The sequence below is a fragment of the Ambystoma mexicanum genome, chromosome 2p, assembly GCF_040938575.1.
Source record: "Ambystoma mexicanum isolate Mex_15411 chromosome 2p, UKY_AmexF1_1, whole genome shotgun sequence".
NCBI lineage: Eukaryota > Metazoa > Chordata > Amphibia > Caudata > Ambystomatidae > Ambystoma > Ambystoma mexicanum.
Window position 1 is genome coordinate 415119007 of NC_090923.1, and position 19732 is coordinate 415138738.

The following is a 19732-nucleotide window of genomic DNA, read 5'->3' on the forward strand; positions in this document are numbered from 1 at the left end:
TGACTTCTGCTCTCAATATCAAAGCAGCTCAATTCTATAAATGATTAGGTACCAAAGATTCTCCTTCTGATAGATGGTCTATCCAAGCCCAATGGGAAACTGATTGTGGGAAAGGATTTGATGACAAAACATGGGAATTACTCTGCACTAAGGTCAAAACTGTCTCTGCTTCTGCCAACATTTTGCAAAATATACTTTTCTTTCTGCACAGGGCCTTTATAACCCCAATGCGCCTGTTGAAAACCAAATGTGGAACTGATGGAAAGTGCTGGACTCTTGGTAATATCTGTGGGTCCTATATTCATAGGTTCTTTCAGTGCCCCTTTATTCAATCATTCTGACGAGAGGTATGGTCTCTCTTGAACATCATTTTTAAGGTCAATCCTCCCCTAACATTTTTTCGAACATAATCCTGGGGAGCATAGCCCTTTAAAGTAGTAAGAAACCACACCCCGCCCATGGTCTATCTGATTTACCTATTGCTATTAAGCTCACAGCCAACTGGAAAGACTCTGTTAAAGGTTGTTGGAACAATGTATGTCAGATTCACAAATTGGAACACTGCATGGCAGTACGTCTTAATGCTAGATCCAAACAATATGTAAAATGGTCTTTTTTTTTATTTTCTTTTTTTCTTTTTACTGAGCATCTCACTTATCACAATATGTCCAATCATGGTTCATGAATATAAACCGTTTCATTGCTTCAAATTAATGATTACATGTGTATAATTATAACATTTACCCAATTTTGACTGTTTTGAATGGTTCCCTCTCCCTCCACTCTCCGTTTGTCCTTAGTTTGTCTACCCCTCGTTTGTCCCATCATAATCTTCATATGATGATTGGGTCATTAATCTTGTTGACTTCTGTATGCATAGTGCACTGTTATTATTCTCTCATTACTAGATGGTTTCTGCTAAATGTTACCACTATGCATTCTTATCTTCACCACTTTTTGTTTATGATATACCTACTGCTAGATTGATATAATCATTTGTCATTGTTATTATTATTAAATAATCAATAAAAAATCATTAAACAAAAAAAAGTTGTACATAATTCACCATGACAAAAACCTTTCAACACAATATGATGTCAAAAAATTTCAGACTCGTATGCTAAAAACCTATGCTTAATTACTCGCTACTGCCCATGACAACCTACTTTTCACCCTCCTACTTTAACTCCTCTAAAAATGTCATCTGAGTATTTAATCATTGCAATGGTGGTTGTCACATTCTCGCCACAATTAATCCTCACATACAAAATATGCCAATTTAAATATGCAAATGATTTGTATGTAATCACTAATCAGAACAGAAAGCCTATATAATTAATCATTCAGAAATATGAACCATAAACCTTCCGGGGCAATTGACGCACATCGTATTAACTTTTAATATTTCAGGAAAGGGAATAGAAATGCAATTTCCAGTTGTCACATAACCTTGTACATGGGACATCTACTTAAGATTCAGAAAAGTAATTGTGCTAGCAAGTTAACACTGTTGAATTCCTGCTGGCAGCTATGGAGTTGTGCGCTTTTCGTCTTCATTAATCGTCTCCTTGTTATGTGTTCCATTTCAGAGACCTTGGTCCACGGTGACCCTGTCTTCAGTAGAGAGAACATTTACTTTCAGACTTTGGAGGAACGATATGAGGGAGCAATTCAGAAGACGCTGCATTTCAAGAAAAAGATGGTGCAGATGGGATGGACGGATGATGGACCGCAAAAGATAATTTTGTACAGGTGTTATTTTTCATTTTCCTTCCAGATGTTGATTATATAATTAGAATATTTTGTGTTTTTTCTTCTATTTAATTTGTTTCTGTAGGATATATTAGTCATATCTTGTGTTTTGATTCTATTAACTGGTTCCTTTTTTCACTGATTCTTATTAAAGGCATTTTATCTACCCAACGCTAATACGCTGTTCTTTGCTTAGGTCTCTGGTATCAAACTTAACCCAACATATTGCTGCTATGCACCTAGCGGCAAGTATAGTTGCAAATTACAATGCAAGGCCATAATGCACGATGCAACCAGTGCATGGGTCTACTGCAATGAAGTTTGCAAAATGTATTTCGGCATCAGCCTGCCTAGTGCACAGCATGTGCCCATCTACCCTGGATCCATCTGGTCTGGTTGCCAGGGAGCGGACACTTGGTGAACGAGCGAGGCTGGCTCGCCGAAGCCTGCCCTATACCCTCTAACTGACCCATCATCCCTTGGATGTTTTATGCAGGAATACTTTTGTCCACCAACAACAAACCTGTTCATATAGAATTTCTTTAAATTGAGGGCCTTTTTTTTTCTTACCAAACTGGCGAGCTTGATCATGTAAATGTATACAATTATACGTGTACGGTATATGGAAGCTCAGAGTATGATACATTGAACATCGGTTTAGCATATTGTACATTGTGATAAATCTGTTATTGAACAGATTGTGACCGGACACAAGCTGCAAGGAATCGTTTACTTAGGTTCACTTTACATTAGCTAACCATAAGTATATTAAAGGAAGTAAGTTCATAGGGAAGGAAAACCTCCACCAGCCCCTCACTCTGGCCAGGTCTCATCAACTGCCAATCTCGAATCCAGAGCGAGGAACATTCCACCAACACCAACATTCCAAACCTACCTCACTGACTAATACAACCCTAGTTAGAATATAACATATCTTCCTCCTTAAAACATTCAAAACCATACTCAAAACAGAGCCTCAGAAGCCTTCAATTTAAATCAACCTCAAGTAACATACCCAAGTTCCATATCACCTTTAAGAAGCTTCCCAAGCTTCCACCCAACACATCCCATCTACACTGCAGCAATATACACATGGATCCCAACCATACCATCATACACATGCTGGCTCTGCAGCTGGATTCACACATGGAGACTGCCTCCAAACCACCTCTCATAACCGACACAACTCCAACCACATACTCACCACACCCTCATACATAACACTAACCCACTAATTACACCTCAATAATCACACTCAGGACCCTCCCGGCCATCCTGGAACACACTGCACCTAATAATCACACCAGGACCCACCCGGCCATCCTGAAACACACGGCACCTCAACACAAAATATCCTCACTGCAGCACCACACTAATCACATTGAGGACCCACCCGGCCATCCTCAACCGCGCTGCACCCAATAATCACACTCGGGACCACACACTAAGGACCCACCCGGCCATTCTGAAACACACTGGACCTCAACACAAAATGTTCGTCTCTCTGGATTCGAGATTGGCAGTTGATGAGACCTGGCCAGATGAAGGGGCTGGTGGATGTTTCCAGCAGATACGCGTTTGATCTTTCGATGCGCATCCATTGGTATTAGTTACTTTACTTGATGTGCCACCATCAGCGCTGATCCTGCGCTTCCCCAACAGTCCAGCATACTGTTCGTTAGAGCAAAGGACACCCTCAATGTGCGAGAAACATCTCAACAATGCTGCTGCCGTTGCATAATTAGATGATGTCATCACAACTCCTTTGGTTCCGTAATTGACAGTGCTCCCAGCCAGAATCACTGGCCCAATTCTCTTTATACAGGCAGCTGAGACGAAAGGTACGTCCGTTACTTCCTCTCTCTAGTAGCCTTATTCCATGAACTGACACGCAGTCCCAAACACTGCGCTGTCAATGTGCACCGTTCTCTCACATATTGTGCCGGCATTAGCCCACTCTTTGCCGAATTAACGTCTCTGTGTCGATTGTCCTTTAATTAGTATGGAGGGACAATGCGCACTTTCCTGGCAGGCACCCTTAACATACCCCCCACCACAGGTGCCCCTCGTTGCTGCCGTCCAAACTCTCTCACGCACTAGGCACCTTTGGGGCTGAGGCCGCTCGCAGTGCTGTTCAAGGCTCTGCTGTATTATTTCTTTCTGTTCCTCTTACTTATTTTTTTGTTTCTTTCCGTGGACCTCGTTACAAAGTTCTATTTAAATCCTCGTTGCAAAGTACCCTTGCCCCCACCCACGGGTGTTATTGCTACACTAAAACGCATTCCATTGTGTAGTATAAAATGTGTTTACATTTGCTCTTCCTTCCACATGCCACCACACAGGAATTTAGAGAGCACTGGGAATATCTGTTCATTTTGTGTCCCCAATAACCAGTTTAAAATCCATTGTCTTTTCTTTATCTGTCTAGCAAATTGTATTGACATTTTAATTATTCCAAAATTCAGCTATACTGGTAGATGAAACATCCTCTATCTTTAGGATATACACTGAAATCCACGACCTTCAAAATAGTTTGTATTGCTTAAATTCAGTGTGAGATTGCCTCACGTAGAAAACCTCAGATGTAGTTTTCAACTAAAATTAAGCAGCACCATAAAATCGTACTAATTCCTCACTGAAACCTTGATGGACAGAATTAGCGTCCAACAGTTCATCAAGCGCTCCATTGTCAGAAGTCACGCTAAGGTAAAGGGCTTTGCTCACTCCTGCTCCCTCTCAACCCATTTAGGCCTTTATCACACACTAGGTGTGTGCCAAAATTGTGTACCATCCAAGATGAATGCCCTACAATAGTTTGTGCATATTGTTGCAGTATTTGTCAAACACATCTTGCTTTCTTTCAACCCTCCACAGGAGGTTCATAACTCCCTCTGGAACAGTTTCAACACCCCTTCAGTCCAGGGCAGATTGAATCTCCCCAACTAGATGTCATTCATGGAAACACATTTGCCAGATTGAGCATGCCATGCCTTAAACAAGTTTAGGAAAAATGGACTGAACACATAATAAAGTGAGTGGTTCTTCATAAAGAGCAAATTGGGGGATTATGGAACCATAACTAAATTGTATTGTTTTGTTTCTTTCCTTGGTAGTCTTGGTTATTCCACTGTTTTATGTTCCTTTATAGCCCTTAAGTTTGTAGCTTGTCTATATATATCTTGGATTCTGCTAAGGTGTCAACCACCTGAATGTAATGCCCCCTATTTTCACAATTCCCTAATCAATTCTGGGACAACAGACTGTATTTGGTGTTTTATTTAATGAAGAATCAAAACCAATGTTGTACAATCACGGGCAGCTTGTCTGCAAAAAGGGGAAACAGTGTATCTGTCTGTAAAGATCTTGCTTATATATAGAACACACATAATCATTCAAAATAAAATATAGCCATTTCTCAACAGCAATATAGAGTTCCATAAGAGCATTGCCACTTGTCAGACAGTGTAGTCAATATTTTCCCCAAATCGTAAACCGTTCAATTCACTTTTTTTTTCTGCAACAATAATGAGCAGTGTTGCTATTCGAGTAAGGTTTCCCAGAGAGAAGCAACACCACTTTTATTGGGGCTTGTATTCTCACTTTTGGCTTTTCCTTTTCTGGCACAGAATCGGCATAGCCCCTCACAGATTTCAGGTAATACTTCCCAGTGTGATGAATCCTGTGGAGTAATCACTGAGCCCCATCCCAAGATCTCCTCCCAGGGGAGAGCAGCCGCTACCTGATCCTGTCATTGGGGGTGGTATTATGAGGAAGGATCACATAGGAGGGAATGGCTATCAGGGGAGATGTGGTGACACCATCAGGAGAGAGACAGTATTCTTCCCTTCTAAACAAAGAAGACCCTATGATTCGTAGATTCCTGATGGCTTGTTGTTACTTTATAATTCTCATTGTAAGACCCCAAAACCCATTCTTGCAAAACAATCTGAGAAGAATACCATTCATACTTCATGTACACATAATACTCGCTTAACATCTCCTGTCTCAGGTGTTTTGTTTTAAAAAAGGATTTTAAAAAAATCACTTTTTAAAAGATCTAAAACTTCTATGGACTCCAACTCCCATAAAGTCTCAAGTACTGAGACGAGAAAGAGGAAGGAGGAATAAGGAGTAAATGTGGATTCAAGGAAACACCAAGCTAAACGTGCAGATAAGTTGTCACAATGGAAATAAGCTGTGTGAGACATTTAAACATGGCAAACCCTTTCGATTGACCAGTGGGGAAACCAGAGATGCAGAGCGGGTGAAGTGGGAAGCAGAGCCTAAGGCCATAGCAGACACACAGTAATGGGCCTTGCTGAGAGAGGCATGCACATCCAAGTAACCTCTTGTGAGCATAACTTACCGGAGAGACGGGAGAACAGGAGAAGCCCAGCAGACGCTACGAGGACCGCTGAAAAGCCGGCAGCAGGAGCAAGGCAGTTGGAGATGTGGTCTTGTTGAACGGAAACAGTTCTGCCGGCTGGTGAATGTGGAGCTGGCAAGAGAACTGAATGAGGGTCTGCAAAGCAGGAGAAGCCTTCCCACATTGAAAACTTTGCTGCATCAAGGTGCCATGATTCAGAAACGCCATCAAACAATGGTGATTCTGCCCAACGGTGTTTGGGACTCCAGGGCAGGCCGGCAGGCAAATTAACAATTGAAAACTTATATTGAATACCGACCACTTAATTAGAAAGACAGAATTTACACAAGTCCTCATAAGAGAAGTCAATATGGGGAAAGTTGGAGTAAATATTATCACCAGCAGGTGAACATTAATGAAGAAGTTGAAAGGCACAATCTGTACAAGTCTCCATATCCGAGATGTCAATTTGGGAAAAATAAGAACAAGTAGTGAGTAAAGTAAATGAAGTATAAGCAGTAAAACTGTGTTATACTGAAAGAGAACTTTGTGGGAAGTCCTGGTGAAAGAAGCACATCGGGCAGCATGTTTTTGGGAGAAAGATACCTGGCAAGAGAGTGTACCAGGGGATATACAAAACCCAGAAGGGGATTTCTGGCAGGGGAGTACACCAGGTTATCCAGATAAAATATATGAACGAAAAAGACATTGGGAGAAAAGATAACTTGCAGGAGAGTATACCAGGGGATCTACAAAGTCCAGAAGGGGATAACTGGTAGGGGAGTTTACCAGGTAATCCCATTTAAAATATGAGAAGGAGAACATGACAAGAAGCACTCATGAAAGAAGCACATCAGGCAGTGAACCTTTGGAACACAAGATACCTGGCAAGAGAGCATACTAGGTAATCTGCAAAACCCAGAAGGGGTGTATACCAGATGTGAAGGAGGCATGATATCACAAGTAGACACTGACATGAGCTGCAAGTTTCAAAACCTGTATTGGTGGTTTAAAAAGGGTTAGAAAACTTCTATCTTGCCCTATAACTAAGATGGGAGTATTCTCGACCATCAAACAAAAGAAAATACAGTCCTAGTCAGTCCTTAGTCAAAATAAGATGGCCTATACTAATGAACCTAATGCCTGCCCTCTTTCTAATACAATAAATGTGTAATGGGAGCATGTAATGCAAAAAGGAAAATCGGTGTTCAAAAGAAATGTCAGTATGACTGAGTAAACTCCCTTCCCCACATTTTGTAGCATGGGATAAGGTGGCACACTTGGACTTTGCGGCACACTCTGGCTTCAGACACAAGGATGCAGTTCATTTTGTGGCCTAGGGCCCTCCTTGGACTGCCACAAAAAGTCACGAGTTTACCTCTCGGCTTTCTCTCACTACAGCCCAGGTCACCTTTTAGCTCATAATACAGTTCAACAAAAGTGTTTCCTTCTGGTTACCACCATTCAGTACAGGTTTCCCTCCGCCAGGCTCAAACCTGTCAATCACAATGTGTGGGGGTTCCCTTCCCCAAGTTTCAATCACACCTTCATAGGCTTCCCTCAGTCGGGCTCAAGCCTCCTTTCACTTTCCTTCCTCTGTCGAAGACTTTCAAAACTGCGAGGCTTTTGCTCTTACCTCGCATGACCACTTCGACCTTCTTTCCCCAATCGTCACTCTTTCTCTCCTACAACAAGGCCTCTTGGTAAATGTAGTTTCGAGCAGAGTACTTATTTCAAAGTTTCAAAGGTATCTCTCAAATCCAGGTTTTCCTCTGCTGGGATCAAACCTAACAGCAGTTCAACTTACATCTAAGTTTCTTTCTCTTCCTGCGCTTCTACGGCATCAGCCATTTCACAGAGACTTTCGATTGGGCAATCTTCTTTTGCCGAACCACTCTGTTACTTTGTATCTTTAATTTACAGTTCTTAACAATGCTTTGCTTTGTCTTGCGTCTTACTGGCAAACATGCAACCTTCATTTGTTAGATACCGTTGCCGTCAAGTTTCATTTAACACAGAAGGGCTTTGATTGCTTTCATCAACTCACCGGCTGTGTTAATTCATTTTAGTCTTTCGTGGCTTTGATCCTGAAGTCAAGGCTGATGCCACAACTGCTGCTGCACCTCCCCGACTCTGCCGTTCACCCAGAACGGTGGCTGGTATCCTTGAAACACAAGAGGTTTGTCTCTTCTCTCTATCTGGTCTTCCATGCGCAACCTTCAAGGCCTTCCGGACGTAACAATCTCTCGCCGGGGTGCCCAAGGTTTCTCTGTACCTCAGTTCTGTCCCTCGGGCCTGTCACTCTCCTCTGTCTGGTTCACTGTCGCCATGGAAGAACTGCTCCTTGTGCATCACCTTGCTCAGAGTGTGTCTCAGTGTAACACCTTGTAACCGTGTGGGGAAGCGAATAGGTACCAGGTGTATGTAATTAAGATCAAGTGCCTGATCGTATTAGTGGGACATGTCCAATGTATTGCATGGGTGGTACTCCTTTCAGTCTCAGACCTCCTCTTTCTCGGCTCAGTGTTTGTATAGGAAAGGGGTGAATCTGGGAAGTTGGAATATCTTATAAAATAGGATGGGACAGGGTTATTTGGAAAGGGAGATACCATGTCTCGCCATCGGGCGTTCCTCCTCACTCCCTGAGGACCCCTCACCCAGGTGATCCTCCCGCACTTGTCCCCCCCCATGGTCTAGAACCAAAGGCGATGGCCGTGCCCTGGCCACCTGAGTAAGGGATTCCCGGGGTCTAGGCAGTGAAACACGCTCTGGTTTTTCACACAGGAGACCATCGTAAAAGTGTTGCGTGGAAAAGACATGTCTAATAATCTTGAGGAATCATTGTTTGAAAATACACTTTTGCCATCCTTAAAAGTTGTAAAAGAGACACTTTATTCTTCAAAAGGCACTTTTTTTCCATCCTTAATGTGTTATATGAAAGAGACATTTGTGCTATTCTTAAGGAATCGTAGTTTGAAAAAGACACTTACCTTAAACTTCCCTTAAACCGTTTTAACTGTTCATTTTTAGTGTGACGACAAGACACAGACTGATCTTTAGTTTTAGTTTCCTAGGAAGGGAAACTCTCTTTAGGATAGGGACAAAAAGGCCTTTATCCAACCCCTTTTCTTTAATAAAAATGTCTAATGTTGAAAACATTGCAACTTTGTGTCAGCCTCTCATTTCTGACCCCTCACACCAGTCAGCTGGGCCCACCAGTTTCTGCGTTATCCGTTGGAGGGAAAAAAGGTGTCCCTCAGGGTCTCTTGGCAGGACTAAAAAAGTAATTTAAAAGCAGGCACAAAAATATGGTAAACAAGAAGTTGGAAGTTAATATTTATTAACATTGTGTGACTTTTGACAGCCCTGAAGAGGAGCAAACAGCTTGAAATATCTGTTGGCTTTCGACAATTGAACATTGTGATACAATAAACATATCAATACCATTTTACTTGAGAAATTCATGTAAGGTGGGTGCTTAGGTGACACCCAAACAACTTCCTTATAGATCTTAAATTGGCTCTAATTTTTTCCACTGAATGCCATTTGACATCATGATTTTTGATTGGATGAATCTTTCCATTTGTTCTCTTAAGAAGTTGGCACTCCCAGAAAGGGATGCTTTTGTACAGTCTGGACTGAAATTCATATTTCCCCCGTAACCCTTCACAGCAATATCTCATCATTAAGAAATGCCTACCTTTTTAGAGGTGCGCTACTGTAGTGTGTAAAATTAGTTATTTGAATTATGCGATTTTTATCAATGATAAAATATTGTGTTCAGTCTTCTTTCATGGGGCATGCTCTCCACATTTCATAACATTTTCCCTTTTTTCACTATACTAAATTATGATAAAGTTACAGGAAGAAATGTATTTTGTATGATAACGTAATTTAAAGTGGCTGATGATTTCATTGCTTTGATTCTGTGTGCTGTTTCATGGTAAGTGAATGATTCATGTGAACAGCTGACTGTGTGTCTTGGAGTTAAAGCCTTCCATTATCTCAGCACAAATGTACTTTATGGTGAGCCAAAGTTCAGAACAGGTCAAGTTGTTCTGATGTATTTTTTCTGAAAGCAGGCCTTTCCACCATGCAACCATCTCCCAGAATTAATGGGCCAAGGAGACTACGAATTGAACTTTATCGGATTATATATGAATTTATATTTCTTTGGAGATGACCATATGTTTGTGGGTGCAGCCCATTTATCTCGGGCCTTGATCTGACAGTTGGCTGCCTCATGACTTATTCTTGACCTTCGCAGTTCTTGTTTTAAAGTTTAATGTGATGTCAATTATATTGTCATGAAACTTACTGAAAAATAAGTTCAGGGACAGCCAGTTTCTGTATCATGCTATTTGTAATTCAAATAAACCCCATTCCTCTATAATTCCTAAAGCGAAAGGTGGTCTGCGGTGGATAGTCTTTTCTCTCTTGCATTTGTGGAGGCAGAACAATTGCGGGCCACCTGCTGCTGCTGGCTTTCAAAAAGCCATTAACTCTGCAGAACGTGGAGCGGAAGGTGCGGCGAAAGGTGGTCTGCGGTGGACAGACTTTTTTATTTTTTTATTTTTTTTTTCTCTTGCGCGTTTGTGGAGACGGTGCAATTATGGGACACTTGCTGCAGGCTTGCAAAAAGCTATCAACTACGTGGAGCAGAAGGTGTGGTGAAAGGTGGTCTGCGGTGATTGCATTTTGGCCGTGGGATCTGTGGCATGGCCCCTTCTCCAAATTGCGTGCCCTGAAGGGCACACGAGAATGGGGTCCAGCATCTGGCATTCAACTTTTTGGGCTCCCAGCACACAGGACACCCTATTGGCAGGTTATTGATGAGTCCATCTCCCCGTATTTCCTTCGTATTTGTTGAAAATTAAGCATGGAAATTACGCCCTTTGGAGTGCAGCAATAATAAGGGCTTGTACCCCGGCACCCATTAAAGGGAAAAGGAAAGGAAAAGCACGAGGGATGCGTGACCCCCTTGTACCTTCATCATGATATAGAATCACAGAGCAAAATTCCTGGTTTCTTCTTACCTTTCCTTACTACCCAGACTGAAAATATTGGGAAGATTGATCTCCCTACCCAGCCCACTAATAATGAGACCCTTGTAGAAAGAGTTTTGCTTGACTCGCCGGCCATAGACAATAATCACTCTCTTCTTAAGATGTGTGTTGGCCTCCAGAGATATTCCTTAGACCGGGGGTGGGGGGCTGCAATACCTTAGACTTCCTTGGGGATAGATAACATGATTGGCACACAACTCTCGGCCAGTTTTGGATTTACAGAGACTTGTATCCACCTCGTCTGATTCATCGGATTTATATAGTACTGATGAGAGTTCACTTATTTTGGCTACCATTACATTTGCAGAAGCTACTGCTATTTCGACGCGCACATCATGTGATGACATGCTTCTGGCTAAAATTGAATTTTTGTTCCAGCTATGTTCTGTCATGGCAGACGAGCTACGTGAACAGACACATATATTGGGCAAAATTGGAGATGTTAACCTTGCATGCAGCAAGGATTTGCCCCTGGATATTTCCATGGACAGGACAAAGGAACCTTACACATGGACTACGATCCCTACCATTCCACAAAGGCCCACACCTATTGTGGAAGGAACGGTCCCCATACCTGTATCCACTAATGTCCAAGTGATCTCAGACACTATGGAGGTATCTGAAATGGAGCATCATATGGCGGGAACACATAATCAGCTGTCATCTGTACTAGATAATGGTGCACTGGTGCCATCGCTGGAGCTTCGAGAGGGTAAACAAGGGAAAAAAAAAAACTAATATACCAACAAGAAGCAGAGGATTAGGCCAAGGAATACAGGACTTGGGGATGCTAATATGATGAATAATGAGACCCAGCGTATTGCCTGCGATGTGACGAATCCCCGTGCAGATTCCGAGATGGGGACCCCTAAGGGTGTCGACTATATGGTTGATCAAGGCAATGGCAGCTTCAAACAGGTCATGCTCAGAGGCCCCTTGGATAAATGGTTTTGCCTTGGACCTGTTTCCTCTGTGCCATTAATGGTTACCCAAATTATATCACAACCTCAGCAATTACCTGGCTCTCTGACTGTGCAGGCCAACCTGTTTAGTGCACAGCATGGACAAAGATCCCGATCAGATATGGTACTCTAGCAGGGCAAGTGTTACCAAATGGTCCTTTACTTATGGCAGGACCGGATACTACAGTCCCAATGAAATCACGACCACTACATTGACCTACTCTAATGACCTGATAAATCATTTTTAATTGGGTTGTAACCCTGTGAAAGGGATGAACCCCATTTCTATCCCTGCACCCATTAGTAACAACCATGCTCAGATGTTATGTATACAGGAACATCCTCATAATGTACCATTGCCTAATGAGCAACAGCGATTCCTTTCCCTAATACAGCCTTCGGTACTACCCTCTCCCCAATCACCCCGACCCCTTCCACAGTACCAAGGGGGTACGTTCTATCCAGCAAAAAAGAACGCACAGCTTGTACTACACTCTTTTGACCCAGAATTCCTACTCCCATTGGGGAAATGGGTTAAATTGGAAGAGGTCAATCCAAGTGATGCAAGTCCATATCTGAATCAGGCTTTCCTCTTTGATCGCAGGAGTAAAATCCTGAGAATCAGTGGTATCGCTACAGAAGACATGCTCCACATAGAACTCCCCCCCCCCCCATACAGCACCACTAACTGGGTCTTGTTTGAATTTGTTTCACCAGTGGTCTCTTCGCTGTAGAGTAGCTATAATGTTGAATTAAATGGGAAGGGATACATTTTTACAGTTTGTAGGAAACACATATTTAGTACCCCAGATCAAAATCTCACTAATTCAACACCGGCTAATCTAGTGAGCCCGGTCCCCATTGCCAAGTTAACTACAGAGAGGGAGAGCCTTTGTGCATCATTAGCACAACACAAAAATATAGTGTCTGGCAAAAACCAAGTCGCACAATGGATACCAGAGACATTGGGATTTGGCAATCCAATCATATACTGAAATTAAATCCAATATTGATTGTATGTGTTGGAACACTCTGGGATATAGCTCCTTTTTGAGGTATCGGGGGAAACGTTTGCATATTTTGGAATCTGGGGTATTCATGTTACAGGAGACCTGGCTCACCCGTAATTTTCATTTGGAAGGATTTCAAGTTTTGTGCTCTACAGCACTTGGTCAACCTAGGGGTCATCCTAAAGGAGGACTTGGCATTGGAGTACGAATACACTTCACGTTAGCACCTTTCATTAAGGGCCCTCCTAAACCATTTGCAGTGATTTCTGACCCTTTTTGTCTTTGGGTGGCTATACTTCTCATCACTGTATATGCTCCCCCCTAATCGAGGAGGACTTTCTGTTTTGATAAATGTGGTAGGTAGGCTTCTCTCCTCTTGGGTGCAGCAGTGTCCGAAGGGAAAAGTTATCTTGGGCGGTGAGTCACCCACATTTTATGATTCTTGCCCTCACTGGTAACAACTGGAGTGGTAATGCCTGAAGGGAGATATGTGGTAAAATGGGTATTCGTAGTTTGGGCTCGGGTACTTTGACGGAATCTTATGATCTATCTTGTCATAACACCAGAGGGGACCAAGTGAGGATTCCCTGCCCCACTTGGACGAATGGCGGAGCCAACTCCTGCCATGACAACTTTTTTTGCAGACTATGATACTGCTAATCGCTGTAGTATGTTAATAATACTCCACACAGTATACAGTGACCATGCTGCTTTGAAATGGACTATACCATTGGATAAGACCAGGTATAGCAGTAGTATTGGTAAGAGGGTCACAATCAATTCTCAAGGTAACCATATCATCTGCACAGGAGTGAATTTTAGTAAACTCGATAAATATATCCCGTACTGAGAATTTTCCCCTCCTAGGCTGGTTAGAAAGCCATGATTGGAATTTTGGTAAGTTTATGAGGGTATTGGGTAAACAACTTGGGCTATTTATTAATACCACTACCAGATCTACCTCGGCAAATGGTCCCTTTTGACATTCTTATTTAAAAAAAAAAACACGAAGGGAATACAGCCGAGGCAGGACTAGGGTTAAGAGATATGTCCATTCCTGTTAGTGAGAAAAATAGTATTATGTCCAACTTAGCCACGTGTTATAAAAACTGGCTTAAGGCGCATAAGTCCTCACTGTCAAATGTTAATTGGATGCGCTTATTTAAGTTATTAAGGAGCAACAATAACAAGAAATTCTGGTCCCGTATCAGACAATATTCTGCCAATCAGACTCCGAAGGAAGACAATTCTGTTTCGGGGAGGACTTGGTCTATGGCCATTCATAACCTACTTGAATGGTACTTTGATACCGAAACAATACATGATTTTACAACATTTTTACCGTCGGAAGCGGAACAGAAGTTGTCATTTGACATGGACGATCTTCTGCTTACGATCAAGAAACTTAATAACTCCTGCCCGACAGGACCAGACGGCATGACAAACGCTGTTATTAAAATGAATCCATCGTTTTGGCCATTTACTTTGGCACTAGTGTTTCATAAGATCTTAATTACTGATATTATACCTAAGAGCTGGAGGATGACTTTATTCATCCCAGTATTTAAAAAGGGAGACGGGTCTTGCCTGGATAATTAGACTCCTGGCTATGATGGATAGTAGCATGTAGATCTTTGCAATGTTGCTTCTTACGAGACTGAATATATGGGCTGAAGGACAATGCCTGCTTAACAAACTCCATACGGGATTTATGAAGAAACACTCCACTAGGCTCAATATCTGCGCCATCCATTTTTTGATGTCAGAGGCTGCACGTTCGAAGGCAAAGACACTTTACTTTTGCTTTGTGGACTTTAGCAAGGCATTCGACACGGTCCACTGTGCAAGGCTTTGGGAAAAACTTCGGGCCTGGTGAATTGAGCTGTGTTTGCTCTACTTTATTCAAATGTTGTACACAGACACTAGTCCAATGGTTCGTTTGAACCGAGAGGGTATGACCACGCTGCCTATTACAACTAATAAATGACTAAAGCAGGGATACACTCTTGTCCCCCTGTTTTATAACCTGTATGTTTCTGACATGGCACAGGCTCTGAGAAGTGCATAATTTTCCTCCCAACTTGGGGGGGGGGGGGGGGTGGGGGTGCCTGGAGAGGGGGTGAGCCTGTCCCTTGGCTTGGATATGCAGATGACACTATTACTTGACCACACTCCAATAGGCTTGCAGCGCTCTATAGATGTGATGTTGGCCTATTTGAAAGAAAATCATCTTAATATCAATGTGGCCACCAAGAAGGTCTTGATTTTTGGACATGGTAGCAGTGTTAAGAATATGTGTGTCTGGAAACTTGACGAAGTTCCTTTTGGAAATGGTAAACAATTACACATACCTTGGGGTTCCTATGAGGATTCGCCAGCACCAATCACATCATGGTGCCTATGTAACGAGTAAGGCGCTCAGGAAATGGCAGGTGCTCAAAAGGTATATTAATAGCAAGGGAAGACAAAACACTGAGGGATTGATCACAATATAAAAAAACAGCATTGTGCCAGGCATATTATATGGCACTGATTCCTTAAGCGCAAACTAATATGATATGGTTAGGGCGTTTAGAGGGCAAATTACTTCACTCAATTATTGGTGTACCCTTGTCTGTGCCGGTACAGGCGCTAAGGCTGGAGTTTGGGCTACCTCCATTAAGATCATTATGGCTATTACAGTAATGTAAATTTGTTCTTTCGTTCTATTTGACTAATAACCATCACAAACGACTGTTAGGCCTTATAGCTAAACATTACTTGAAATTATCTACCTGTACACTTTTTGTGGAAATGCAAGCATCCATGCATAAGTATTTCTCTGAAGTGGGGTTTTCCTTGCAAGACTTGGTCACCTCGACTACGGCGGCCTGGGATATGAATACTAAAACCATAACATGGGATATTAACTCCAGCCTTTGCTACTTGCATCGCAAGAGCAATTATGCCACATTCGCTACTCAAGGCTTTTGTTTTAATTGTCTCAGGAGTTATTTAATCAATGCAGGTTGCTTGCAACTGAAACAATTTATTATACATTTAAGATTTAACATCTTGCCTACTAACAAGTGTATTGGTGGTTTGACTGGTATTCCTAATAAAGAAAGACTTTACAGAATATGTAAAGCTGATATAGAAACATCTCGACATGTGCTTACAGCCTGAGGACCTTTGTTCAAATTATACATGAAAGGGTACGGACATCTGGTATCAAATATGGACTCTGCCTTTTATATCTGGAAAAAGTCCTGATGGTCATATCGTAGTATTCTTGTGCTCTAACTATAATGAAGTGTATTTTCTTTTTTTTCCCTCCTTTTTTATTTCTTTTTCTCAAATAATGTATATGGTGTACTGTTGAGATTTTATATATATGAATATTGAATGTATCTTTTTATCCTGTGATACCTTTGATGAATAATATGTCTAAAATGTTCTTATAGGGTGTGCTTAAGGTTTTTGTTAACAAAATGCACAATAACAATTTTTTTTTTTCAAATCCCAACATGTTGATTACACTAATTTATTTCTGGTGTGTTCAAAGTTCACAGGCCTTCCTTTGCAATTGTATCATGGGACTTTCTCTCCCTAAGTGAATCTATTGCTTTTTGAAAAAGAAATGTGTAGCCCGTAGCCCCCAAGGAGCTCGGCTAGTAAGGGCTTCATGCTTGACCCCTAAGGGACCATAGAAATAATGACACAGACACCAGGGTAACTATATTTTATTAAATGTGCATTGTGTGCGTTTTCTTTGTGTTTGTGTGTGTTTGTCTGTGTTAAACCATCCAGCCCACTTTGTGGCTGTTTGGAATGTTAATAAAAAGAAAAGAAAGGACAAAGGAACAGAAATGTCCTGGCCATTAATGTGCTTGGCAGGGGAGAAAAGAATCCAAATGGATTTTGAAAACAAAATACAGTTAAACAGTTACAAAAGAAGAAAAGACCAGGAAAGGAGAAGAGAAAAAACATTGACCTTGGGGGGCTGCTGCCTCGAAAGGGCACCCAAAGCATCTGGTGCAAGTCAGAGGTGCTGAGCTTCTTGGTAGTGGCAACCATTCTGCCATGGGGCCGTGGCGGGTGTTGGCGGACCAGGGTAAGACCAGATGTGACTATGCATCACAGAGAACACCTGCAGCGTGCATGGGGCCTACTTGGCCGAAAAAAGAACAGCCCAGTCCGGGCCATGTGAGGGGGTGGTCTTAACTAGCCTATCTGGCTGTGCCTCTGTCTGGCCACCTTTATGGCCGGCGAGGTGAGCCCCTTTTGAAAGTCCTCCCGGGCTGGGAGTTGTAGAGGGGAAGTGCTCCACCCATGAGGGTGAAGCAGTGAAGTAAAGTCCTGGGCTGGCTCGCGGGTCAGCCAGGTGAAGATGGGGGCAGAGGTAGTCCTGGGATGCTCCATTGGGCAGCCCGGGTGAAGGAAAGCCTCGGGCTGCCTTGCGGAGCATCCCTCATTAAGTCCAGCAGCCTGCCCCGGCGTCTCACGACACATTGCAGAGGAGCCAAGAAGAACCGCAAACGCATAATGGAGGTAGCTGCAACATCCCCGTTGCCATTGGGACACTGCCTGGAGCCAAAATGGTGCCATGAGCAGCATTAATTGCAGCAGCGTCCCCACTTCACAGGGGTTAAGATGGCGGCAGGGTCATGTTGCAACATGTGTTGGAGCCCATGGGTACTCCTCCCTCCCCCTGGAAACACAGTTCATGTTTTTCTTCATGCCAGATCTTACTTTGTTTTTCGAGAGCTGTGACCCACATTAATGCGATGTGTTGAGACCACACGTGGAAGCATGTGTCCTCCATCCATTTCATTCTTTTGCCCTGCACATCACTGTTGCATCTTGCGATTTGTTTTCAGCGAGCATTGTCCCTTTAATTGCAAAGAATGGCTCTTTAAAGCATATCGTACCTTAAGGCTTCTTCTTGCACAGCTTTTCATCATGAGGACGCAGTTGTAAGCTTACTGTGTGTGCCTTGAAGGTGCTCCTTATCCTACATTGAGGGAGACACTTGGCTTCCACTAAGGGGGGATTCTTGTAGCACTAAAACCTTGGGCGTCCTGACGCATGAGGAATCAGTGAACACACATAGCAGCTCCTGTTTGTGGCCTGTCTACCTGTGGTGCTCATATCAGAGTACTACTTGTTAGACTGGTCCGGATGACGAAGATCCTCCACCTCATCCAATCCCAACCTGTGGTATGCATCGTATTTTTATTGCTTTGTTTGCCACTTCTGCCTGCGTATTGACACATTTTTACCGTTAGTTAATGACCTTCTGTATCTTTTACCATCGCCACTGGGAGTTTCGTGTGCACTGAAAGCATATGTGCGATAAATGGGTAAGAGACCCACCTCAGGTGTTAATTTGGTATCATTATTAAGCTGACAGCTGCTCGACTTAGAAATCGACAGTGTTTTGGAGTCTGAGTTGTCAAGCAATATGGAATCTATGCCAAGGGCAAAAATTGTCACAGCGAATTGTCAAGATTTAAAGCAGCCATTGAAGGATAGGACTTTGTGTGCATGCAACTGCAGCAGTAATTCGAACTAGCTATCTAACCTGGCAAAGTTAATCCCTCTTACCTTGGTCAGCTGGAATTCGTGGGGTTTCAAACATTTGCTAAACAATGATGAGAGTGGCCTAGGCAAATTCCATATAATTCTGCTGCAAGAGACTTGGCTGCTAAGCCCCATAGTCTGGTCAGGTTATCAAATACACTTGAATACAGCTCGGAAGCCCGCAACAGGCAGACCCTCTGCGGGTCTACTGGTGGCGCTGAAAGACGAACCGGGATCATCATCACAGGTGTGGGCCATACCGAATGCATACATGCTACTTGTAAGGGCGGTAATTAATGGTGACAACTATGCAATTTTGAATATATACTGGAACCCAGTAGCCATCACAACTGAGTGTTTCTTTAGGGATTTGAATAAATTATTTGACATAGTATCTGCGGATGATAAGATTTTGTACTTCATTTTAGCAGGTGACTTCAATATGAATTGCTTAGCAACAAATGGGGCGAAAAAAAAGAGTGAAAAGCTGGTACAATGGAACACAATGGTCACTCACAGGAACTTGCAAATGTTGAATGGAGCATTTAATACAGACATCCCTCCTGCACCAACTTGGAAAAGAGGAAATTCTGTATCCACAATTGATTTAATCTATGTAAATTGTGCCTTATGGTCGGCAATGTGCTCCTTTTGTGTGTCTCCATCTGTAACAAGTGATCATAACATGTTGTGTGCCACTTGGCAAGTAATGGCAAATGCGAATGATATCAAACATAAGATAATTGAAGGTGGTTGCTTTGTGGTAAATGGCGGCAAGAATCGACTCTGATGGTCGGAGAACGCCTTGTGGCATTTTAATCAAATTTTATATGACTCAAACACCTCAACTAACTGGCAAGCATCAGACATAGGTTTAACATATTCCAATACAATGCAATTATATAGCCACCAGAAGGCTGTGAATTCCAAAAGAGAAAGGCACACCCATGTTTTTGATAGCTCTATATTCATGAAGTGAGAAGTCTGGCAAAGCTTCCTCTCACCATTAGATTG

The 19732-nt window shown here is 42.5% G+C and overlaps 1 protein-coding gene across 1 annotated transcript in view; it reads left to right on the top strand.

Moving 5' to 3' along the window:
• Positions 1-19732, top strand: part of ACOX2 (acyl-CoA oxidase 2) — a 1177957-nt gene that overhangs the window by 102497 nt on the left and 1055728 nt on the right. Inside the window, exon 2 of the mRNA XM_069643758.1 lies at positions 1590-1752. Within this exon, the coding sequence (XP_069499859.1) occupies positions 1590-1752 (163 nt within the window). The remainder of the gene's footprint in view (positions 1-1589; positions 1753-19732) is intronic.